Source organism: Nannospalax galili, unplaced genomic scaffold (genome assembly GCF_000622305.1).
Source record: "Nannospalax galili isolate Female #2095 unplaced genomic scaffold, S.galili_v1.0 scaffold381, whole genome shotgun sequence".
NCBI classification, from domain to species: Eukaryota; Metazoa; Chordata; class Mammalia; order Rodentia; family Spalacidae; genus Nannospalax; species Nannospalax galili.
Window position 1 is genome coordinate 2868900 of NW_008347312.1, and position 25623 is coordinate 2894522.

Sequence of the window (25623 nt, forward strand, 5' to 3'; positions counted from 1 at the left end):
GAGACAAGAGTTATACAATTTGGGAGTCTTTTAGATAGATCCACTGAAGGGGTACTCCAGTTGTCTCACCCTGCATCCCTGTTCAGCATGAAAGAAGCCAGAGTGGTGTGCGTCCCTACTCCCTATTGGCAATTTAGGTAACCCCTTCAGAGGATGGCATGATAAGAATAGGAGGTAGGAATTGCCTAGGCAGTTAGGGTAAAAAGACCCCAAAGAAATGTAGCCAGTTTCTTGACTAAATGTCAAAACAGCCTTGGGCCTGTTAGCAACATACTCTGTTCCAAAGACCAAAAATGTCAAAAGTATTTGGGAGCGTGTATCTAATCCTTACAAGATTTTAGGGTTACCTCTTCCAGGGGGCGATGTTGGAGGGGAGGGAGTGGGTATGGATTTGATCAAAACACTTTTATATGCATGTATGAAATTCTCAATAACGTTTTTGTAAAAATGAAAAATAAAAGATTGCACTTGGGAACATGGATGTTTTTGATGATTTGAGGAGTAATTTGAATGGTGTTGGTTCTTCAGAAAGCATACTGGTGTGAATTAAAGATACATCTTTTGAGAAATTTGGTTATGAAAAATAAGGCAGAAATAGCCTGGTGAGTGCAGGATCAAAGGAATATTTTTGCAGAAAAGGTTTGTTGAGAACTCTCTTGGGGAAAAGATACAGGAAGAAGGAGTATTAAGGTAAGGAGAGCATTGGAGCACCAGAGGGAAGAGAGCCCTTCCAAGAAGAGTGATGTGGCCTTCATCTCAAGGAGAAGAGATGCAGGGAGCCTGAGAAGATGAGGGACCACTGGCATCTATGAAGGGTGCCACGAGCTCCCTAAGTGCGCATGGCTGGAGAGAGAGGATGAGGATTGAGGAAAGCAGGCTGAGTGGAAAAATGATGCACTGGAGACATACTGAAGAGGATCCAGATCTGTTGAGTGAAGGCGATGGTTATTATTTGAAACATAAGTTTTAATATAATGATGCTATGCCATGGCCAACAGGGTTGAGTAATGCTGCCATAGCTTGTCACGCTCACAGATCTTAAGAAAAGGGGCCATGCCATGCTGTGGAGATTAGGGAAATAACATGAGAGGAAGGTATAAAAGCAGCACCAGAGGGGTCAGGGTGGAAGGGAGCAGGAGGGACAGGTGTGTAAGAGTCTCTGCTGTAGTCTCTCTCTCTCTCTCTCTCTCTCTCTCTCTCTCTCTCTCTCTGGAGTGTCTGTGTGTTCACGAGTACGTGGGTATGCAGAAGCCAGAGGCCAGAGGCCAGCCTTGGGTGTCATTTCTCAGGATGTTTTTTGAGACAGGACCTCTAAGTGACCTGGAACTCACCAAGTAGGCTAGGCTGGGGATTGAACGCAAGTCCTCATGCTTGTGTGGAAGGCACTTTGTTGACTACACTATCTCCCCAGCCCCTTATTGACAGTGTCTTTAAGAAGGAATGGAGAAGTAGGGTTAGCAAGTTTAGGACTAGTTGGTTTCTTCAATTTTAATGGACTTTGGGATATATGAGTTATACTCAGTTTTCTGGTTCCTGATAGTCCTCAAGAGTGATCAGAGTAGGGAATAGTTGCCCTCGGAGAGACATTAAGGAGGCAGGAGATGGCATGTGATTCTTAGAGTGGTTGGTAAGCATAGGAAAGTCTCCTCACAACGAAGGAAGTGTTTGCCATCTCCAAAGACTGACCAGGTCAGGAGAGCCTCTCCTTCTGGGGCCAGTCAGGCGTTGAGACTAGAAAGCATCAAATACAGAAAGCAGAGAATGTTATACTTGCATTTATGAGTAGACAGCAGCCCAACTCTCCTTTCTCCTGTCTGAAACTTTGCCCAGACAATTTCAGAAGCTGCATAAAGTCACCATCTTTAAACCCAGTAGAGATACCAGAGTGGTTTCAGTGGGAATTTGTGAGAAAGGCTCAGACTATCAAGAGATAGTTCCTTAAAGAACAGGAGGTAAACAAATGAGATGCAATGTTCTTTTTCACCAAAGAACTGCAAAAATGAACAATAAGATATTTCTCATTTGCTTTGGCAAAGAAAATGGAAAGTTGGTCGAGAAGAAAGAAATATGCTCAGAATTACTGAGTACTACAGGTGAGGCTTAAATTATTATATTATTATTATTATTACTATTACTATTTTATTAGCAAATTCTCATGTAGCCCATGCTGGTCTCAAACTCACCATGATGCTGAGGATGGCCTTGAACTTCTGATCCTCCTGCCTCTACTTCCAAGTGTTGGGATTGTAAGTGTGCCCCACCACATTCTGTTTCAGTGGTGTTGACGACAGAACACAGAACTTCATGCATGCCCGGCAAATACTGTACCAACCAAGCTACAGCCTCAGTTCCTATAAATGTTTAAGAACCTCACTGTGGGCTGGAGAGATGGCTCAGCACTTGCTCTTCCAGAGAACCTGAGCTCAATTCCTCATTGGGTGGCTTACAACCACCTGTAACTCCAGCTCCTGGAAGATCCAACAGCTCTGGCCTTTACAGGCACCTGCACTCACGTGCACATAACCCCCAATATACACACAATTAAATAAAATCTTTTTAGAAAGATTTTTTAAAAATCTAAAATAAAGGGGAGGTAATTGACATGTCACACGTAACAAAGTCAGTGGGGTGCTTTTTGGGAGAAGAGGTTTCAAGATATTAAAAAGTGTACACCTATTTGGCCTAGAAATTTCACATCTATGAAATTATTCTAAATAGCATGCTGTCCCAAAACTAATGCAGGAGACAGAATAAGAAAATTCCAAAGAAAGTCAATGTGGTTGTCATGGTTCCTGCTCAGTTCAAGTGCACACCTACATAAGGACTGGATCAGGAACTGTGACTGTATCTCTGTGTCTAGGATATTCTATCTCTATGACTCCACAGCAGCAAAAGAGCTTTTACAGAATTTGCTGGACTCAAATATCACCATGTGTCCTCACTGGCATCATTTCCATTAACCACCATTGCCACTCACTGAGATTGGCAATCTCATTCTGTAGATGAAGAAAGTGGCCTCAGGAAGGAGAAGAGATGAACTTCCTGTGAAATGATTCATGGCAGATCCAGACAAACTCAGCCCATTTAATAACAAAGTTATTCTTCAGAGCAAGGAATCCCTACGCTTTTAACCTCAGATTTCTTGTTTGACAGAGTGGGTCAGATTGAGGGATGTCATAATGGCCTGTGGCCCTGACTAGATCCCATTTTCAGCTCTTCTCTTGCTCTTGTCTGGACCTTAGTCCAAGGGGGGCTCGTCTGGTGAGGATGGGGTATTCTGGAACAGTGCTGTCTCTGAAATAGGAGTGTGTTCCAACGGGGGCAACAAACATCCTTTTATGCTAACACAGCTTGGCTTCAGATACTGACTTCCGTCTGAACCCTTGCATTTGGGTCCACCTTGCCCTTTCCTGTGACCAAGAAGAAGTCCAGCACCTCAGCACTGCTTTCCTAGTTAATGTCTAACTAAGGAATGTCTTGCTGCCAAAAGGTACAAAACAGAGGTACAGGTGTGACCCCCCCAATGTCAGTCATTTGATGTTTCAAACTATTAGGAAAAATAACAACAACAACCTCACAGCTTGGAAAAGGCAAATATCATGCCAAGGGGAAGAGAAAAATTCCACCTCAAGGAAAGAATATCAAGAAATAGAACAAGAAACTAATTGGAGGAGAGATTACCAGGCGGGGGCAGATGTGTATATATTTGTCAGAGGTACCTACTTGCGAATGAACCAGTCCTGCCCTCCTGGCTTCAGGTAAGGTTATCTGTAGCTGCCCTCTCCTCTCTCCTATTAATCTCATTTTACTTCAGGGAAGTGGAGAGGAAGTTGAGGATCTGGACATGGATCAGAGCTACATGAGTCATTACCCTGCTGATTACTGGCTTTGTTTATGTGGCAAATTACCTCCTCTTTGAAACAAAGCTTATCTAATAGTGATTATTGTTATTTTTCCTTAATTCAATAATATTACTTAAGCATCTACTATGTACCAGGCACTTGGGTTATGACGATGAGCCAAAGTGTCTGCTATGCGCTGGTTCTTGCCTTGCATATACCATTTTAGTTAATCTTGGGGTCACCAGTCATCACGGCGCTTTTCAAATTGCAGGTCACAACTCACCACTGGTTTGTGAGATAATGTGGTTTCTACTAGAATTTTCTTTTTAATAAATAGACTACATCAGCTACATCAGCAAGTAATGCACATTGTAAGGATAAATGTTTCGTAAAACTTTAAGTGTGTGCGTGCGTGCGTGCGTGCATGTGTGTGTGTGTGTGTGTGTGTGTGTGTGTGTGTGTGTATGTGTGTGGCATCTCCTTATATCTTGGACTTAAAGTTTTAGAAAACAGCTCTTTAAAAATATTTATTATTTTTATTTATGTGTCTGTATGTGTTCCTGAGTTTATGTGCACCACATGGTTGCAAATACCCTCATAGACCAGAGGGCATCATATCCCCTTAGAACTGGAGTTACAGGAAATTATGAACCACCTGGTGTGAGTGCTGGGAACTGAATTCGGGTCCTCTACAAGAGCAGTAAGCACTCTTAACTGCTGAACCATCTTTCTATCCCTGAGAACATTTATTCTTGAACACAAGTTCTTGAAGCACAGAAGCTTCTTAGAATTAGGCCTGACTTTAAGGGAGTGACTCTAGATAGGCTGACTAGACCCCAGTGAATGAACTTGCACTGAGGGATGTCTGGGGACACTAACTTGACTCCACAGGCCTTAACATAAATGACAGAATGCATGAAATCCAGTGGGTGGGGCTATGTGAGTGTGCTGATGGGGAAGGGGGTATAAAGAGGGCTAAGATGTTGTATATGAAATACACAAACATTCATATATATATATATACATATATATATGAATTAGGCCTGATGTTTCTTCCACTCAGATTGTGGGAGAAATGGTCCTGATTGCCTAGATGAGAAAACTGAGTCTTAGTGAATTAGAATGCCTTACCCAGTGATTGGCCACACAGGGACCAGAATTCCTATTGTGGCTTAGTGCCCATGTGTTGAACCACCATACTACCCTATTTTACTATTCTAAAAATTGGAATGACACTTGCATGCGCTTAGAATTATTTCACCCGTTGGGTGAAATCCTGAGTGACCGTTCTAAAAGCATTACAATGTATTGTCAAGGTCTAGAGTTCCTTACCTTGAGTCATTTATTTATGTGAATTGTGTGAAGATGCAGACTTTATTGCAGTCATTGCTCTCCTTAGTCCCTAGCTCCCTGCTTGGTACACAGTAGCCACTCAACAAATGTTTGTCGAATAAACCAGGAGATCTGGACAAATTGTAAGTTTTCAGGCAATCAAGAACTGGCTATTACGCTTGAAAGCTGCCTCGGGGCTGGAAAGATAGCACAGCAGTTGAGAGTACTGACTGCTCTTGCAGAGGACCCACATTCAATTCCCAGCACCTACACGACAACTAACAACCATCCATAACTCCAGTTCCAGGGGACCCGACCGTCTCTGACCTCTGCAGGCATTGCACAACACGGGTGCCCTTACGCACATACAGGCAATATACTCATACACATAAAACAAAAATAATAATATATTTTTAAAAAGATCTAAAGCTATCTCTGATAAGGTGGTGAGTCCAAACACTACTCCATCGCTATTTTCTGCTCCAAATGAAAGACTTAGTTCTTCAAAATGTGCAACACCAGCTGAGATGCCAGAGTATATGGGGGAGATTTTACAAGGTCCCACCTCCAGATGAAGTGCTACAGGTAATCAATGGCTGCCGAGAGAGGGAAAATGAGTTTTCACCAGGGAGGAGCTCTTTGGTGGGTTATCCTCAAGTGGTCATCCATAAACACATGTACATGCAAGCACCACTAAATGAACTCAGTATCAGTTATGTGTGTGTATGTATGTATGTATGTATGCATATATGTATGTCAATAAGTGTGTGTGTAAAACAGTATTAATCAAGGAAGAGGTCACAAAGTTGAGAGGAAGTGAGGGGATGTGAGAGGAATTGGAGGGTGAGGGACAGGATGAGGTGAAGCATTGAAGTTGTTGAAAAATGAAAAGTAAAATTAAAAATGTGCAATGCGTGACGACTGAGTAGGTAAGGGTGGAACTTGGAGTAAGATTGTGTCCACAGAGGGGGAGGCCCACTAAGTCCATATAAGATATTTTCTCCTGAAATTGAGCAGTGTACAACCAAAGCACCCCCCATCAATGCGGAAGAGTTATACATTTGTCTTTGTCTTGTTCATCTCTGTTCATAGGACTCCAAGCCCCAAGGGACCAACCTGTGCTTGCTTTAGGGCAGGTGTTTCCAGGACCAGAGTAGCTGGTAAGAACGGAAAGGATGGGGCGGCTGTTCTCTCTGACCTGGATGCTGGTGGTAACGGTGGTGACCTCTTGGTTCATAACAGCTGTAGCCAGCAATTCCTCAGAAGCAAGTAAGTGGTGTGTGTGTGTGTGTGTGTGTGTGTAGGGAACAATGTTCCCTTTGCAGAAACCATTTTAACCCTTCTGTTAGCATATTTGGGATTGACATAATCTTTATTCTAAGTCCATTTCATGGATTACAGTATACATAAGACTCACCTGGAAATTTTGCTGAGATGAAAGACTACTTCAGTAGATACAGAGAGGAGTCTGAGACTCTGAGTTAACAACACATTCCAGGTCATGTTGATGCTGGGGCGACATGTCACCGCACTTCACTGGAAAGCCAGGAGCAGACTCAGCCACATAGGAGATTCTACCACCTGGGAGTTGCTTGTAAAACATCTCACCTTTGAATTTCGAGGTCATTTCACTGGGTGTGCTTTGCCTTCCCTTCACTTCCAGCTGCTCCCTGGAGTATTTTGAGGCACAAGAAATATAATTATGGGGTCATGGTTAAAGACACACGTTCTGTGGTCTTGCCATGTGTGTGCCCTGGCTCTGCAGCTTGCCAACTTCCAAGTAGCTTATTCCTTCTGTATCTTGGGATTCTCATCTTTTAACAAAGATAAATAAAAATAAGTCCCAAGCAGGCTTTGGAAAGAATCCAGCAAACTCTCAAATGAAAAGTATGCATCCTTTTTATTTAGGTATCAGGAAGATTGTGTGTTATTACCTGGATGTGACTATGTGGATATTTTTTTTCTAAAAAAGCATAATATAAAGGCCATGCTTACAGAATGAATAGGGAAGCTTTAACACCAGGGGAGACTGGTTGGGTAATTTTGGAGGGAAGCAGCCAGAGAACGAGTTTTCAAGGACATGGATTCCTTTGGGGGCAGGGAGGAATCTGCGTGGCCATCAATCCAGCCATCCAGGATCTGAGACTCGGCTTTTCTGTCCCCAGGAAGGTGTTCTGAATGTCACAGCAACGCCACTTGCTTGGCGGATGGGGCCGCCACGACATGCTCCTGCCAGGAGGGCTTCACTGGCGACGGGCTTGTGTGTGAGGACCTGGATGAATGTGCCACTCCGGAGGCACACAACTGTTCGGCCAACAGCAGCTGCGTGAACACGCTGGGCTCCTATGATTGTGTCTGCCTGGATGGCTTTCGTCTGACGCCTGGACTGGGTTGCACTGACGTGGATGAGTGCTCGGAGCTGGAGCTCAGCAACTGCCATGCCCTGGCCACCTGTGTCAACAGAGAGGGCAACTACTCGTGCGTGTGTCCCGAGGGCTATGAAGGGGATGGTTGGCACTGTGAGTGTTCCCCGGGCTCCTGTGGGCCGGGGCTGGACTGCCTGCCTCATGGCCCGGGTGGAGCTCTGGTGTGTGAAGACCCCTGCAAGGCGCACAGGACCCTGGAGGAATATTGGCGAAGCTCAGAGTATGGCGCCGGCTATGCCTGTGACTCAGATCTGTTTGGCTGGTACCGGTTTGTAGGCCAGGGTGGAGTGCGCATGGCTGAGACGTGTGTGCCGGTCCTGCGCTGCAACACGGCTGCGCCAATGTGGCTCAATGGCACGCATCCTTCTAGCAGCCAGGGCATCGTGACCCGCACTGCCTGTGCTCATTGGAGTGGCAACTGCTGCCTGTGGAACGCGCAGGTCCAGGTGAAGGCCTGCCCAAGTGGCTACTACGTGTACAACCTGACGGCTCCCCCCGAGTGCAATCTGGCTTACTGCACAGGTGAGCCAGGCAAAGCCAGCTATCCTTAGTCTGCAGGCCATCTGGTCTTGGGGACACTCGCTGTTGACTGTCTGTCTTGATGATTCTGCAGATCCCAGCTCCGTGGAGGGGACTTGTGCAGAGTGCAGGGAAGACGAGGATTGCATATCGGATAACGGCAGATGGCGTTGCCAGTGCAGGCAGGACTTCAACATCACTGGTGAGTCCCCAGGGGAAGATCCTGAGAAAGTGACCAGTCAGCCGCTGGGGGTGGGACACATGCCAGAGTGGGGGTATGACCTAGAGCACCGGACCCAAGGTCGTTAGTACCCATTAAAACCGGCACAAAGCTTCTTAGGGCTCCCAGGTCTTCTTGATTGGATCCAAAGCTCCCACCAACTAGGGACTGGGGATGGCTTCCTACCCAGAAGCTTGACTCTAAGGACTCCCACCACCATAACAGGCACACTGATTGCTGCTGTCTGGTAGTCAGAGCCACCACCCACATCAGAAACTGACAGCAGCAGTCTAGAGGCAGGTGTGAGATACTGGGCAAGGCACTGACCCTTTCCCAGACTGTGTCCTCAGAATGTAATTAAAGATGGCTAAGACTTTTCCAGACATCCATCACGTGTAGTGCTAACAGTACAATTCTGCTTCTATCCAAGTGCTATCTGTGTGGTGAGTTTTATGATTAATGTGTTCCTCTCCAAATTAGCAAATGTTAATTTGGGATGTGGATGGTCATACTATGTGTGTGTCACAAATAACACCTCAGAAGATTAACTGTGAAAAAAATATATAATGGAAATAAAGTATTTCACTTCTGCAGTTACGTGATGCTTTAGTGAAACATCTAAAACACTAAATATGAAAAACTAAAAAATACTTTTCAATTTTTACATTCATTTTTTTGTGGTGTATGTGTGTGTGTGTGTGTGTATGTGTGCTCATGCATCATGGCATGAGTGTGAAAGTCACATAGGCTCTCATTGTGTCCTCCCTCACCATTTCAGATGTCTCCCACCTGGAACGCAAACTGGACTGTGGGGCCAATGACATCAAGATGTCCCTGAGCAAGTGCCAGCTGCAGAGCCTGGGTTTCACCAAGGTCCTCATGTACCTCCAAGACAGCCACTGCTCAGGCTTCAGTGAGAGTGGTGAACGAGACTGGATGTCTGTGGTGACCCCTGCCCGAGATGGTCCCTGTGGGACAGTGCTGACCGTAAGTCCTTACAGCAGCATCAGAGTGCTTGCTCCTGCTTAAGCCTGGGTGCACCACTGGTATGAGCTTTGGGTGAGTTATTTAACATGATTGAATAACTGAAAAATGGAGAAATAATTGTTCTTAGTCCATCAGGGTATTGAGAAGATTAAATTAATCCATGTGTCTGGTGTGAGCTTAATCAGTAGTGGTTATTTCCCATTTTACAGGTGGGGAATGTAGGTTCAGGTGGCAGTGATGACTTCTAGCCATTAGGGGTCAGCATTGGGATCAGAAGCGCATGAGTCTGTGTCCAGGGACCTTGGGAGGCAGAGCCTTCTCCACAGAGGCTTCTCTGCAGGCAGAGATCAGTGGATAAATGCTTGTCACTGGAACCTGGCATCCTCCTCCCTCCTTCATCCCTAGAAAGAAAATGGAAAGGAACAAAAGAAAGGAAGGAAGAAAGGAACCTCCATTTGTCAATAGTCGTGTGAAATTCTGTTAGTAACAGCTTGCATATGGTTTTCAGTCTGAAGAGGAAGGCTACAGTGATGGAACGAGTTCAGGCATTGTAAATCCCAAGCAGTGCTGGTTCCTCAGCTAAACTGTGAGCCTCCATCCCTTCATCCATGAAGCAGGGATTCAGCAGTCCTGCCTCTTCAGGCCATTGGAAGAAGTGACAGAACAATACAGGAGAAGCATGTAGCTCTGGGTCTAGGTCAGGACAGGCACTCTTAAAGTCACTGCTGTTGTAACACAGACTGGGAGAGCAGCCTTCAAGTATCCAAAGATGAATGTTTTAGCTGTAAAAAAATTTTTTTAGAAAAAATAAATAATTTGTTGAGAATTTCATACATGCATATAAGGTGTTTTGATCAAATCCATGCCCACTCCCGCCCCTCCAACTCCTCCCATATTGCCCCATCACTTTTTTTCTAACTTCGTGTGCTCTTTCTTCTTCTTTGATTTATTTTTATGGGGCTTTTGGCTACTCTAACATTCCCCCCTCTGAAGAGGTATCCCTAAAATCTTTTAAAGATTAGATTAGCTGTAAAATCTTGCTCAGGGTCTCATGCCCTTTTATCCTGTTCCCTCTCTTCTCAACACAGAGCAATGAAACTCATGCCACATACAGCAATACCCTTTACCTGGCAAATGAGATCATCATCCGTGATGTCAATATCAGAATCAACTTTGCGTGCTCCTATCCACTGGACATGAAACTCAGCTTGAAGACCTCCCTGCAACCCATGGTCAGGTGAGGCTAGCAAGAGCTCCCAGTGTTCCTGGGCATTTCCAACCCACTATCCCTCAACCATGGGATCTCCAACTTCTGTACTAACTGTTGCCCATAAGATCTGGCTTTAGAGTTTGGGAGGCTATGGTTGCTTAGTCGAGGAGCCCAGCTAGGAATCCCAAAGCTCAGATTCCAACCAAGGCTCTGCCATATATTAACCAGATACTTTTGGGGACTACACAGCCAGGCTCTACGTGGTCTCATCTGTGGAGTGCCTTTAACAATACGTGTAATGCCTTAGGAGGTGCTCTGCAAAGGTGAATAAAATACCACTCTCAGTCACTGGCTTTTCAGAGGGAAGGGGACAGGCCTGCTTATGAAGGGAAGGGGACCCGGGTCTTAGCTGGGCTTGCTATGGGACTTTGAGTGAAGTCCTCTGTAAGCTGAAGATGTCTGATTAAAGAGGTACTTACAAATCATGCTCGTTGGAGGTGACTTGGGGTGGAAAAGTATCTGGAGAGGTAAACTAGAAAATCTCTATTTTGGTGAAGAGAAAAGGGATCCTGTTGCTAAACAAAACAAAGTTTTTGAGCAGAATGAATCATGGGCCACTGATGCTCGTGTTGGGAAAGACAATAGTTGTAATAGCATTTACCGAACATTCACTGTATGCCAGGGATTGTGTTCAGTGGTTTACATGAAACATCTCATCAAAGCCTTACAGTAGCTCCAGAAGATATAGATGATGATGATGATGATGATGATGATGATGATCTTCATTAAACTGATTTGGAGACTGAAGCTCAGAGAAGTTTGAAGTGGCAGAGATGAGGTTCAAACAGCAAATCCAAAGCTTTCACTTTACCATGATCTTCACGTGTAGCTTGCCCATAGCTACATGTTCCCTGGACCAGCCAGAATCAGGAAGGGGTGCCCACCTGGTGAGCATGTGTGGCTCTGATTTACAGGAAGAGTTGCTTATTCCAGGCTATTGAATGGAATACTACCTGGCTAAGCAGTGTCCTGGGATAACGTGACCATGACTTAGGCCTGCCTTGAAGGTGCCCGAGAGCAACAGGTGTGTGAGCAACCGCTCTCGTTCTTGACCTGGAGGTCTCACCCTGTTCTCACTTGTGAATTGAACTTCTGTGTTGCTGGATATTTCGCACAAGCCTTATTTTGTATGACACCAGTCTCTTGACGTCCTTTGAGAGATCATACAGTGAAGTTCACATCACTGTAACTGTTTCGGTATGATGAAAACCACCCACAGACGACTGCACTTTCTGATCTCATTCTTGAAGAGTTTCTTGCAGCTATCTGCCATTTTAACCCAATGGCAGAACTGGACCCCATCCACCATTGCTTTGCAAACTTCAGTGAGCCCACAGGTGGCACCTTGGGTCTTATAAAGATGCAGTCTCCAGTAGATCAGGTTTAGGGTGCGGCTCAAGGCTCTGCATCTCTAACAATTTCCTGCTGATGCTGATGTTATAGGTCCATAGGCTACATCTTGAGTTACATGTCCAGTCCTTTGCCTGGTTTCCCTTGCTATCATCCCTGAAAGCCTTCAAAGTGGGGCAAATTCTTAAGACAATCACCCAGATTCCTTTTTGAGTCTCAGTCTACAGACCTGAGTTCTAAGCCTCCACCATGATATTCCAACACCTCAGAAGATTTGGTTTTATAAATTGTGTGGCTCTCTCCAAATCCTCTTCTCCTGCAGTTCCCTGAACATCAGCGTGGGTGGGACAGGCATGTTCACTGTGAGGATGGCACTTTTCCAGAGCCCCGCCTACACGCAGCCTTACCAAGGCCCCTCAGTGATGCTGTCCACTGAGGCCTTTCTCTACGTGGGCACCATGCTGGATGGGGGTGATCTGTCCCGGTTCGTGCTGCTAATGACCAACTGCTATGCCACACCCAGTAGCAACTCCACAGACCCCATGAAATACTTCATCATCGAGGACAGGTAAAGCAGTGTTTTCTGTCCATGGGTGGGGTTTGGGTGGAGCATGTCTTTAGAATTAATGGGGAGAAATACATTTTTATGTTCATGATCCCGGGACTGAAATTAGTACATTATCAACTATATATTTCCAAATATATAAAGCATATATCAAGTGTTTTAATATTTTAAGAAGTGTGCTTCTGTTTAGTTGGTTTGCTCTATATTCTTTAAAACATTTTATGCATAGAAAACTATTATATCTGGGGCTGAAGAGATGGCTCAGTGATTAAGAGCACTGGCTGCTCTTGTAGAGGACCTGGGTTTGGCTCCAGGATCTAGATGGCAGCTAATAACCAACTGTAACTCCAGTTTCAGGAACTTTGACAACCTCTTCTGGTCTCCAGAGGCACCCTACCCATGGGTGCATTTACATACATGTAGGCAAAACACTTAGACACAGAAAATAGAAATGAATAAATCAAAAAATATTTAAAATAAAAAATAAAAATGCCATATTTGAAGAGGACTGCAAAGATCCCACTGGAGGACCAAGGGGTGGGGGTTGGGGGTAACCCATGACTCAGAAAATACAAAAATCCTAATGGAAAGGCAGGCCCAGAGCAGCAGGCAGTCTGGCACCTGGCTTGGAAGAGTGAAGGATGGGCATAGTTAGCCAAGAACCGTTGGAAACTGGGAGGACACAGGTGTGCTATCTGTTCTTCAGAGACAGTCAATAAACTGAACAGATATTTTGAAAGCCTGCTCTGTGCCAGGCTCTGAGTATCACAGTGACTAGAAAACACGAAACCTTCTTAGTACTCACACAGCTTATATTCTGAAGGCAAGACCAACAATTAAATGACAGTGAAATATGCAGTATGTTAATGATAAATAGCCTGTGGGTAAGTGGGGAGGAAGAGGACCATTTGCAATCTTAATATCACAGTCAGATAAAGCATTCCTGAAAATCTTAACTTACCTATTCCTGGGGTTCTGTTCATTTAGAATCTACCTGACTGCCTAGAGAAGAAATTGTCAGCTGGAGGCTCATCTGGTGTTCATACTTCTCTCATAGTTACAAAATCCCTTTCATTAAACAAGTTTGTTCTAGACTTCTTGGCATTAACGGGATCTGACTGATTTTGATGATGCTGTGTCTATTTGTTTCCTCATTCATGTGATCAAGCTCTACTTATATGACAAGTGGTGTTGAATGATCTAAACATTTCCTAGAAAATAAATGTATCATGAAAAGAAAATAAGGAAAAAGATTAAGTAAACAATAATATAGACGTTGGGACATTCAGGGAAACATTCATAAAGGTGGTATCTAAATACTATAGGGAAAAACCTGGAACTTGGAAAACGCTGACATAATCTTGAACAGAGCATCACAAGGATCTGAGGTCCATCTTTGGTTCGGCCATTTCCTTGTTCTGAGATGAAAGTCAGCTCACATACCTGGATCTTCATTTTCTTATATGCCATATGGCGATAAGTACCATCTACTTTGCAGGGGGTTTTTAACTTTTTTTTCCTAAGCACAAACTCATAGCACATATGTTATGGAAAACTCAGAAAGTTTTAGAAAAAGAAGTAGGAAGAAATGTGTGATTCCTACATCTGAAACATATGGGGAGCTGGGTTGAGCATCATGACTCTTGGAAGAATGTTAGAACATCACAAAATATGCAAAGAGAAAGAGGAAAGTTGAGGACCCTGAGGGTGACCACAGGGGACACCAGGACAATCCTCCAAGGAGTTGAGCAGTTGGGACCATCACGGGCTGTGTTGAACATGTCTCTGCCTTTTGGGAGGGGTGACTGCTTAATCTCAAGACTTTTGCTTTGCCAAGTAGAGTTTGCAACACTAGGATTGGATATTAATTGTAGTGAGTAACTAGCAGAGAGTGGATTTCACTCCTAGGAGATCCTTTATCAGCTCTTGAAATGAATGTTCCTTCTTTCTTCTGAACCATCTTTGAGCAGACATGTGAAACGGGACAGGGGGTTCCCATTTCACCTTCCCAGAACTCCCCTGTGTCCTGGTCCAGCCAGGCACACCTGAGCTTCTGCATGCCATTGTGTTCCTCTCAGCAGCTGTGTTTGGATGTCATTGTACTCGTGTGGATGGGCGCACGTTTCACGTGGCTCAGTGGCAGACAGGGCTTGCAGGTTCCTGCTAATATAGTAGGAATATATTCAACAGTGCATGATTCTTGAATGCATTTCCTGGGAAATGAAAATTTTCTGACTTCTGGATTATTCAAACTCTACATTGAGGACTTTTGTTTGTTTGTTTTAGCTTCAGATACATGCAGCACCTACCATGTATCATACCCTGTTCTAAGCATTTTGAAAAAATAGCTAAGTTAATTCTTGCAATTATTTTTTGACACAGGTTACAATTATTACCCCCATCTGTAAATGAAGAAATTGAGGCACAGAGAGAGCTAATAAGCTTCTCAAAGTCATACAGCTAATGAATAGAGAAGCCGTATTTAAATCCAGGAAGTTGAGCTCTAGAGTCTTTGTTTAACCAACCCAATTATATGTCTTAATGTCCCCCACTCAGATGTCCACACACAGAAGACCCAACCATTCAGGTGGTGGAGAATGGAGAGTCCCCGCAGGGCCGTTTCTCTGTCCAGATGTTCCGGTTTGCGGGAAATTATGACCTGGTCTACCTGCACTGCGAGGTGCACCTGTGCGATTCTATGAACGAGAAGTGCAAGCCTGTGAGTTGCACCCCCACCCTCAGCATCCTGCCTGCTTGCCCATCTCCATTACCAAGACATTTGGTCACCAGGGACACAGAGCTGTAAGATGGTGTGGGCTGGGCCAGGCAGGACACTTGAGCTACATGGAAATCAGGAGGGGCTAGTGATCTCAGCAGGCCTGGCTGATAAACTGACCTTATCTACAAGCTGCAAGTTTATCTCCTAATAACAGGAGCTGACGTCCTTCAGCGCTGTGCACAGCTCAGGCTTTTCAGTTTGTTCATGCTTCACATTCTAGGAGAAAGGTATTGCTAATTCATTTTCTCAATGGGAAGAGGAACTCAGAGTTAAAGTGACATGATCATAGCAGAGGTTAGAGCTGGAATGTGATCTCCCATTTCCTGTATGAGGCAGGAGGATACTTTTCTGAGCTGGCTGCCCACTTCCCATGCTGGGATCACGTCCTGACTTCCTTCCACAGCCCGTGGATAAAATGTTTTCTTCGCCATCCTTCTCCTGCAGACCTGTTCTGGGACCAGACTTCGAAGTGGAGGCTTCATAAACCAGTCTCGTGTCCTGAATTTGGGACCCATCACTCGGCAAGGTGAGCGATCCACTCCTCCATTACATTTTTGGCTGAGGAAAAAGAGAGGAGACAGGGCCTGGTGTCGTAGGTCTTTCTTGGAACTGAAGAGTGGATACGTTAGGGCAGGGTACAATATCAGCTGCCTTCTTCTTCTACCAGTTCCAGTGACTTGATTCGTTCATTGAACAGGGATGTTTTGGTGCCTACTGTGTGCCCAACCTCAAACTAGTGGCTGTGTATCTTATGACAAGCAAAATAGATCCTGGTGATATGGAGCTTATGGATCAGTGGGAGAAACATTCAAATAATGCCGTTTAGGAGCTGGAGAGATGGCTCAGTTGTTCAGAGCACTGACTGCTCTTGCAGAGGACCTGGATTCAATTCCTAGCACCCACATGGTGGCTAACAACCATCTGTAACTCCAGTTCCAGGGGAATCCAACCCCTTCTGACCTCTGTGGGCACTGCCCTATTCAGGTGCACTTATACACATGCAGGCAATGCACTCATACACATAAAAATAAAAAAATAAAATATTAAAAAACAATATCATGTAGATGTATATAACTGCAGGTATCTTAAATTCAATGAAGAAGATAATGCACACAGAGCTCTGAGCTGTTCTAAGCAAGGAACCAGGCCCAGTTTGGGTGATGGGAGAAGAGGGAACCAAGTCAGTGGTGTGGGATGAGCTTGTACAGCAGAGGCCAGCCTATGCGGGCCTTCATAGTTTTTGGTAAGGTTGCAAGCCTTTCTTCTGATGTCAATAGAAAAATGACCCCAGCTGCAAGCAGAGCAGGTGGAGGCACTTTGACTCAACCTTCTTGCCATCCACATGTCTCACTTCCCACGGATCTTTCTGTTTCCTCCAAAGGTATCCAGGCCTCAGTGTCCAAGGCTGCTTCTGGTAGCTTGGGTAAGTTCAGGTCCTTTCTGCACAGGCACCTGCTCTTCAGCTCTCCTCTGCGGCTTCTACCTGGGGCTCTGGGTGGGTTGGAGGGCCTAACTCCTAAGAGACTTAGGCTGCACTTACACACATGTGCGCTCTCTCACAATAGTGTGCAAGACTACATGCATGCTCAGCCAGCATGAGATGATGCAATGTCCAGGCATGTTTGCATGAATATACTCCTCTCTGCACCAACAGACCACACAATTCATATTTATACATAGATTATACATGTTGATATCTACACACACAGATCGGACACATTTGTATCTGCACACAAAGATCATACCTGCTCCCATCTGCACATGCAGATGTACACACACCTGCAATTGTACATATGTATGTTTGATACTTAGATGTCCACATATTCATTACAAACCTGTGCCCCAAGGACATGTACATCCGCCCTTCTCCTGGCACTTCCTGAAGCTCTGAGGCTCATCTCCAATACCTTCTTCAGGATCTGCTCAACCGATGACAAATATTTGTTGAGGGCTGCTATTTGCCAAGAACCATGATTAGTGTTGCCAAGGGACAAATAAGAAACCCCATTTCAAAGCTTTTTTGAGTCTCAGATCACAAAGGCCAGGAACTGGTGTCATTTTTATGGCCTTTGGATTTTATGCTTACTGCATTGCTTGAAAATCCAGATGAAAATTGAACCCATACAACCATTACCTTTCTTGGCTTGTGGAACCCGGATCCAAGAGGACTGTTACACCAAACTGGTGTTTGACTTGAGTCTTGCACTGGTGAGCTCAAAGCAGGAAAATCAAGGCTTGCCCTCTATGAACAGCCTCTGGGGTCTCTAAGGATAGCTGGGTATGTTAGACACTGCACAAGGGTACCCTATTGGGGAAATTCAAAGTACAGTGCAGAGGAGACATTTTTGCCTTTTTCAAATTAGTCAATAAAGGAGGGACTCTTCCTTCTTTTCCACTCAGAACAGACACCTCTTTCAAACTGACCGGAACAAGAGAATTTCCCTTCATGACTGGTTAATCTACGGGAAGTGTCTTATGTTACTTTGTACAAAAGCACACCAGGGCTCTCGGTGACCCTATAATTGTTTCCCTTTTAGGGTTCCTGAAGATCTGGCTGTCTCTGTTTCTCTCAGCCACTTTGACCCTGACATTTCAGTGATGGACAGCAGGGCAATCCTGCACTCTGCGGTTCTTAGCTCACTTCCTACCGGCCAGGAGGGGAAATGCAGGCCTTTGCTCCGGCCACAGGAGAGAGAATGTGTACCACCTTAGCTTTGTGCACTGCCTCAGCTTGCTCTAATTCTCTGCCCTTTAATCTTTACTGTCAAAACTAAATCTGTCTCTTTCAATGCTGCTTGCTCCCCGAATGGGACTTGTGATGTATCTGTACAGGAGACCCCTGTCTCCTGGAAGAGTGTGGCAAAATAATAATTCAAAACATCAGTTTTTGAGCCACTCATCCATTCAGATCTTTATTGAACATCTTGTAGCTGTGGACACTGTCTGTGGTTCTGAGGATCATATGGTGGAAATGAACAGACACTGTTCTGTCTACATGGACTTCACAGCCTGCTCAGAGACACTGGCCTCAATAAAGGTTCTGTTATATGACCTTAGATAAGACATATAATTTCTCTGAACTTCATCTATCCATCCCTTCGTGTATCCGTTCATTCACTTAATAAGTATTCGCTGAACTGCTACTATGTGCCAATGATTAGCTAGATGTGGGGACATAGCAGTGAGCACAGGCAGTGAGCAAAGCACGCACAACCCCTGCCCTGGACATTAACATCTGGCAGGAGAGAAAAGAACTTGAACATGCAATGCCAAAGGTGGCCAGGCACTTCAGAAATGGATGGTTTTACAGATGGTGATGGCTTCTCTGTAGTGGAGGTAATCATGATGTCCTGCAGAATGTATTTGGTTTTCCAGAAATGAGGAGTTTACGTGTGTTTGACCTACACTCAGTGCTAAGAAACACTGGTGGATGAGACAGACCTAGCCCCTGCCTTCAGTAACCTCAGTTTTTAAAGAAGGGGTGTGGGAACTCTAGCAGGTGCCTGGCACATATCTAGGACTCCCTCTGCTCACTGGGCTTCTCATCCCAATCCCAGAGTTGTAGGCCTGTGTCTTGGGTTGGAACAGCAGTGGAGAGCAGACCCCTCCTGCCCCCTATCAAGTCTTTACAAGGGACCCTCCAGGATATATGAACAGAAACCAAGTAGTAGTTACGCCCAGGAGTCTGGAGATCCCAAAGGTCTCCGGAAAGTAGGTTGCCAGTGCCAATGGGAACTCTCTGCTCTGACCCAGCTGCTTGTCTGGACTCCAGCTGGGGCTTTCCAGGGGAGGCCAAGGCCTCTCATCAGATCCCAGGGAAAATCCCATGTGTGCCTCTGCAGCAAGGGCAGCTAAGACAGTGTGGCTTTCAAGAAAGGCTCTCTTATCACTCATAAACATGCACAAAATGTACAGGCCTGTTGCCATCACATAAGGGCTCTGTGTAGGAGGACCACAGGCTGATCCAGCCCTGTTCATGGTCAGTCTATGGTCAGCAGGTAACCCCATGCTGACTCATCTGTACTGTGATTCTGGAACAGCAGGACTTAAGGAGAAGGTCTGGGCCCACACTAAAAACAAAGGTCTAAAACAAACAAGGAGGTAGGGCACATTGGAATGAATTCTTTGCCCCTTTCTTCCTTGTCTTTTTCGTTCTTAAAAGCACATTGTTTATTTTAGTTCAAATTTAACAGCTATCTTATATCTTTTTTAAGTGTTTTACATTTTGTTTTTTTTTGTAATTCTTAAAAAAATATTTTTATTGATTCTTTGAGAATTCATACCATGGACTTTTATCATCTTCAGATCCTGTCCGCATCCCCACCACTATCCTACTAACCCCTGACTTTGTGACCTCTATTATCCTTTTTTCTTTTTCTTCTTCTTCTTTTTTTTTTTTTTTTACAAGACTATCAAATCTAATTTGTGTCCCCCAAATGCTCTTAAATACGGGCCCATCCCTTAGAGTCTGGTCAACCTACCAAGTGTTACAGCCTTAAAGAAAGCTCACTCTCCCTCTCCCAGCAGCTATCAATTTCCAATAGACCCTCAGCTAGAGCTGGAGCTTCTTGCCCACTTCCACCATCCATGCTGAGTTTTTGTGTGGCTTGGGCTTTGCACAGGTCTTGTGCATGCTATCACAAGTGCTGTGGGCTCGTGTGTACAAATGATATTGTAATGGGAGTCCTGCTTTAGGTAAGATGATAGGTACAGTTTCTCTGAGAAGCAGAGACTAACAGAACAAAAGGAGTGAACCAACCACTGGGAGATAACTGGACAAGAATGAGACAGGCAGCCAGAATAGCAAATTCAAAGGCCCTGAGGCAGTAACTTGTGTCTTTCCACCACAGTTGACCTACACTTGAACCACCATAGGTTTGAAGCATTACTCACTGGAGAGGACTTGGAGTATACATATTATGGTTTTATCTATTTATTTACTTAACAAATACTTTCTCAGTACTGGTGAAAATACAGAGATCAAAATTGCTGTCCATAAAGTTCCTATAGTCCTGATATACAGATTAGTTATTAGACAATTTAATGTGGTTAGGTTATCCTGGAGAGGCCTAGTGATGGAAGAGAGAATGAGCCAGCATGTTGAGTTAGGGAGGGCTTCCTGGAAAAGGAGGTAAATGGGAAAAGACTGAGAAGGATAGAGGGATCTAGGCAAGTAGAAAAGATCATGCAGGCATTTGGAGATGAGGGAGAATTCAGAGACTTGTGCATTGGCTGAAGCAGAAACTGTACAGTGATGTTAGAGAGGAAGTATGAAGTAAGAACAGGGGCCCCATCCCAGGGAGCACGGAGTCCTGGGAATAGAGGTTGAGGTATAGAGATGGGACCGTGACAGCAGAGACCCATAATCTGCTACTGAAATCACCCTCCTGTACGATGGTGACCTGATTTGGATTGGTAAAGTGGAAACAGAGGAGGGATAGAGTTGAGAGGTATTTTAAATGCAGAAAGGCAAGATATGGTGCTTACTGGAAATGAGAGCTGAGGAAGAAAGGAAAGTACTTTGAAAATAAAGAGTTGAGTTCCCAGCTTGAGTACCTGGTGAATAGTGGTGTCTTTGACTTAGGCAGATGAAAGAGGCAGATGGTGGGAGGACAGTTAGCAGAGATGATGAGTTCAGATTGGAAGTTACTGGGTTTGAAGGACCTTAAGTATCTGAGCCCAAGTGGAGAAGTCCAGCAGGCCCTGGGGTGTGGAACTGAAGCCCAGGAGAGCCATCTGAATGGGGGACTTGGCAGCCCGTGGATGAATTTGAATTATGTGTCATGGTTTGAATCTGAAATATCCCTCACAGGCCCATTTCCAACACTTGCTTCCCAGCTTGTGGCATTATTTGGGGAAGCTATGGAATTTCTTAAGAGGTGGATGTAGTTGGCAGAAGTAGATCACAGTGGGGCAAACCTTTGGCTAAACCTGACCCAATTCCTGTCCTGCTCTCTGCTTCCTGGTCTTCCATGATGTGAGCAGCCACTGCCACACACTCCCACTGCCAAGAACTAAACTGCTGCACTATGTTCTCCACCATGGTAGACTAAAGCCCTCTAAACCTGTGAGCCAAAATAAACCTCCCTAAGGGTGTGTGTGTGTGTGTGTGTGTGTGTGTGTATGTGTATGTGTGTGTGGTGTGCATGTGTACATGTTCATGTATGTGCACACATGCATATGCACGCAGAGACCAGAGGCCCATGTTAGGTGTCTTCCTCTATTTGCTTTCCACTTCAGTGTTTGAGACAGAGTTTCTCACTGAACCTTGAGTTCATTGATTTAGCAAGACTATCTGGCCACTGAGTCCCAGAGAGCCCCCTGTTTGGTTCTCCAGTGCTAGAATTACAGGCAAGTATCACCATGTTCAGCTTTTTATGTGGATGCTGGGGATCTAAACTCAGGTCTTTATCTTCCACAGCAAGCATTTTGCCAACTGAGCCAACTCTTAAGTTTTTTGGAGGGTTTTGGCAAATATTTTGGTTACAGTAGTGCAAAAGTAATGTGTACACCATGGGATTATTTGAAACCTCCTAGGGAGAATATATGGCATAAGAAGAAAAATGGCACTATTGGCATTTTTACTAACAGCTGGAGGAGGAAGGTTCTTAGTGATACAGGGAATGTCTAAATAGGCATTGGTCAATAAGAGACAGTTACAGGGGAGTTATGGAAATCTGGGGTACCTAGAGGGAGCAGCAAACCGTCCAGTAGTAAAGGGACAGGAAAAGATGCCCAGTATACTTGACACTGAGCAGACTTAAAAGGGAGGTTTTAAAATGGGTCATATTGGAATGCAAGCATCAGAGAAGAAATAGGGGACTGACTTTGGCAAAGAGGAGTTTTTGTTTTGTTTTGTTTTGTTTTTTGAGACAGGCTCTCCCTATATCCCCAGGTGGCCTGGAACTCACTATGTAGACCAGGCTGGCCTTGATCTCATAGAAATCTGCCTGCCTCTGCTTCCTAAATCCTGGGATTAAAGGCATGTGCCAGCATGCATGGCTAAGGAGAACGTTTTGACCCACACCTCCTCACCCCAACTCCCATCTGAGAACCACCATTCTACTCTCTGCTTGTATGAGATCAACATTTTAAATTATATACATGAGTGAGATAATGTGGGCCATGTTTTTCTCATTATGGCCTAGTTCATTCACGGTGCTTCAAATTAAAGTATTTGTTTCTTTTTAAAGGACAAATGGTGTTCCATTTTACACACACACACACACACACACACACACACCACATTCTTCTTTATCTATTCATCTGTTGATAAGCACTTGGGTTGCTTCCATATCTTAGCTACTATGAAGAAATGAGCAATAAACACAGGCATGAAGATACCTCTTAAATATACTGACCTCATATCCTTTGAATACATACCCAGAAGTGGGATTGCATGATCAGATGATAGCTCTATTTTTACTTTTTGGAGGAGCCTCTATACTGTTTTCCATAATAACTGTGCTAATTTACATTCCCACCAACATTATGAAAAGGTTCCCTTCCTCCATTCTCAGCTCTATTGATTTCTTTCTTTTCTTTTTGGTAATGGCCATTCTAACTAGGGTGAAGTAAAACCAATCTCGTTGTAAATTAAAGGATGGGGCTTTAGAGGGAGGCAGAAGGAGATCTGAAGAGCTCTGTTGTATGTCATAGGGACTATAGTTAATGACAATGTGTTACATTCTTGAAAACTGTGAGGAGAGTGAATTTTATAGGTTCTCATTACCAAAACAGAGTTAAGTGTATGAAGTAATGAATTTGTTAATCAGCTATATTTACTCACCCACAGTGCATGTAAACTTCAAAACATATTGAACATGATCAAAATTTCATCTGTCAAATTAAATATTACAAATAGGGAAAGGCAGGAAAGGACATAGTGAGGAAGGAAAGAGAAGAGGAAGGGAAAGGGCAGAGAGGGAAGAGAAAGGGAAGAAAAGGAAGGAGAAGTCACTTCATCAGAAGCTGGGTAGCAGGACGGGGTGGAGACCAGGGGAAAGAGAAAGGTAAGGTGCTGTGGCCTTCATTTTCTTGAGCAAGACACAGGTACTTTCCAAGAATGGTGGGAAGAGGGGCAGCTTTTTAAGGATGGAGAAAGTTGGTCTCCTTGAGGCAACCTTGGGGAGACCGCATCAAGTGGCATGGAGCAATGGACTATACCATGAGTCCAGTTCACTCTACTGATGGGATATTCTCTCAAATGCACCAAGACTAGAAGAGGTGGCCTGTGACATCTTCAACTTTTCCTTTTGCTGCAAATCATTACCAAGGTCAAGTCCTTCTGCCTTTGTTACCCAAGTAGTCTTGGCTCCTCAAAGAGCTCCAGAGAAACGGAAGAGTCATTTTTCTGCAAAAGCATTGGTTCTTTTCTAACTCTGTGATTTCAACCATGCTATGGAAGCCAGGTCCCAGAACTTCTACAGCCTTTCCCCAGCTCTGTGCCTTCCAGGTTTTGCCATCTGTCCAAGGAGTGGCTATGTTTAGGCTTGCTTTGTCCAAGTGACTTATGGATACCTTTCCAATCTACAATTCACCATCCCCAGATACCTCATTTGAAGTTGGGTAGACTCTGTGGGCCAAGAATGGGAAGCTCTCACCTCCCCTTCCTTCATTCCCCCACACTCCTGGCCCCAGGCTAATCAAGTAGACGTGCTCTATGGTAATTATCTAGGAACATAAGGTACATTGGAAATCTATTGTGCAAACAACTGCCTGTTTGATTTCTCTACTTTCCTTCGGGTATTTTGAGTCCTTCTCATTAGTGTTTGGCTTGTGGGAATAAACATGGCACCAGCTTTGTCAGTTTATTGGAGGATTAGATGTGAGAAGTAATGGTTGCAAGGTATTGACAGTTCCCTGGTGTATTCAAACTTCAGTACATATTGTAATTGTTTATAGAGAAGCATTGGTGTGAAGGATTGACTTCTAGAACAGTTTGCGCTGTGGTGATGCGTGGGGAGGGGCAATGGCATTTCTTTCACCGCCCTTTACAGTAAACGGCTTATCTTGCCTACATCCATCAAGCCCAAAGCCCCAGTGTATGGCTGGGGAACTTAGCTCTAGTCCTGCCTCAGCACCAATCATAAGGAGCCACATGGGTGGGAAATTCCAATAAAAAGCCCACAGCAGGCTGCATTCCCACGCTTTAGTTGAAGAGGAAAAAGACTTCCAGTTTTCCTCCCCAAGGTAAGTCCTCCACCAAGCCCCAGTGAGCTTTCTCCTAAACCTGGGGAGGGGGTGAGTTTCACCGTCTTTGCCCACTGGACTTGCTAGGGTCATTTGTTTCTGTAAACTGTGAGAACCCAGCAATAAATCTAGACCTTTGCCATTGTCAAAGACTCCCCAAGTCACTCTATATCCAGCTTGTGGTCCCAGCCATCTTCTGACTGTGTCAAGCCTAGAGAGGTCACCTTGATCTTCCCATCTGAAACACATGTGTGTCCATATAGGATGGCACCTCCAAAATCACAGTTCTGGGCACTGCTGTGTCTCTGCTGTCTCATGTATTCATGATACCTGGCTAGAAACAGGATTCTGTTTTTAACTAATGTCTTTCAGAAGTAACCCAGTGGTGTCCTTTCAGGGCAAAGGAGAATAAATATCACCTGAGAGTTGGAAGGCTTTTTTTCTCATTTATTTATTATTTACTTACTTATTTACTTACTTACTTATTTAATTCGTCATATAATTCTTTCATGGGAAGCCCATATGTGCCAATTCTGTGCTGGGAGCAGGGGGCTCAGGGTCGATCTGACATTGTCTTACTCTCATGGAAACCCCCAGAGGATCTTAGTAGCTCCTGCTGCATCCAACTAAGGTAGTCAGCCAGTGCTGTCTACTCCACCTGAGCAGATACCGTCCAAAGACCCTTCTAGGACATTCTGCAGGCCTGAGACACGTTTGGTTCCCTTGCTTTCCATTTCATCTCCTTAGTTAAATCTCTACTCCTATTATTCCACTCAATTTCTGCAAGTCATGCCTGCTTTGAAACAATGTAGCTCTTCATGAAGGAAGTCAGTTCTGGTCCTGAGAGCCTGGATCTATTGGCCCTAAGTGAGTTATGTAACTTCCAGAACCATGATTCCATAGAGAAGCAGCTTGATAGATATTGCGTGGATTAAGGTGCTCTTGAATCTCAACTTCTTCATCTGAAAAATGGGAACAATAATAGTATCATCCCTGTGGGATGATTCAGAGACAAGTGAAATAAAGTATGAAAGGGGCTTAATACAAATAGAGTTACATGGTGGGTACTGAACTAATATAAGTATTAGTTTTGCCATTGGGCACGAAGGTTGTTGTACTGATGTTAGGTGAGCTTTTCCTT

At 44.5% G+C, this 25623-nt stretch overlaps 1 protein-coding gene across 1 annotated transcript; it reads left to right on the forward strand.

Annotated features, from left to right (window-relative positions):
- The first annotated feature begins 3681 nt into the window (after positions 1 to 3681).
- On the forward strand, positions 3682 to 18360 carry Umod (uromodulin). Its single transcript, XM_008843865.2, has 11 exons — positions 3682 to 3758; positions 6267 to 6443; positions 7340 to 8122; positions 8214 to 8321; positions 9118 to 9326; positions 10415 to 10563; positions 12269 to 12514; positions 15068 to 15230; positions 15735 to 15816; positions 16672 to 16713; positions 17828 to 18360. The coding sequence occupies exons 2-11, from the start codon at positions 6350 to 6352 to the stop codon at positions 17887 to 17889; spliced, it is 1938 nt and encodes a 645-aa protein (XP_008842087.1). The 5' UTR covers positions 3682 to 3758; positions 6267 to 6349; the 3' UTR covers positions 17890 to 18360.
- Positions 18361 to 25623: the final 7263 nt, after the last annotated feature.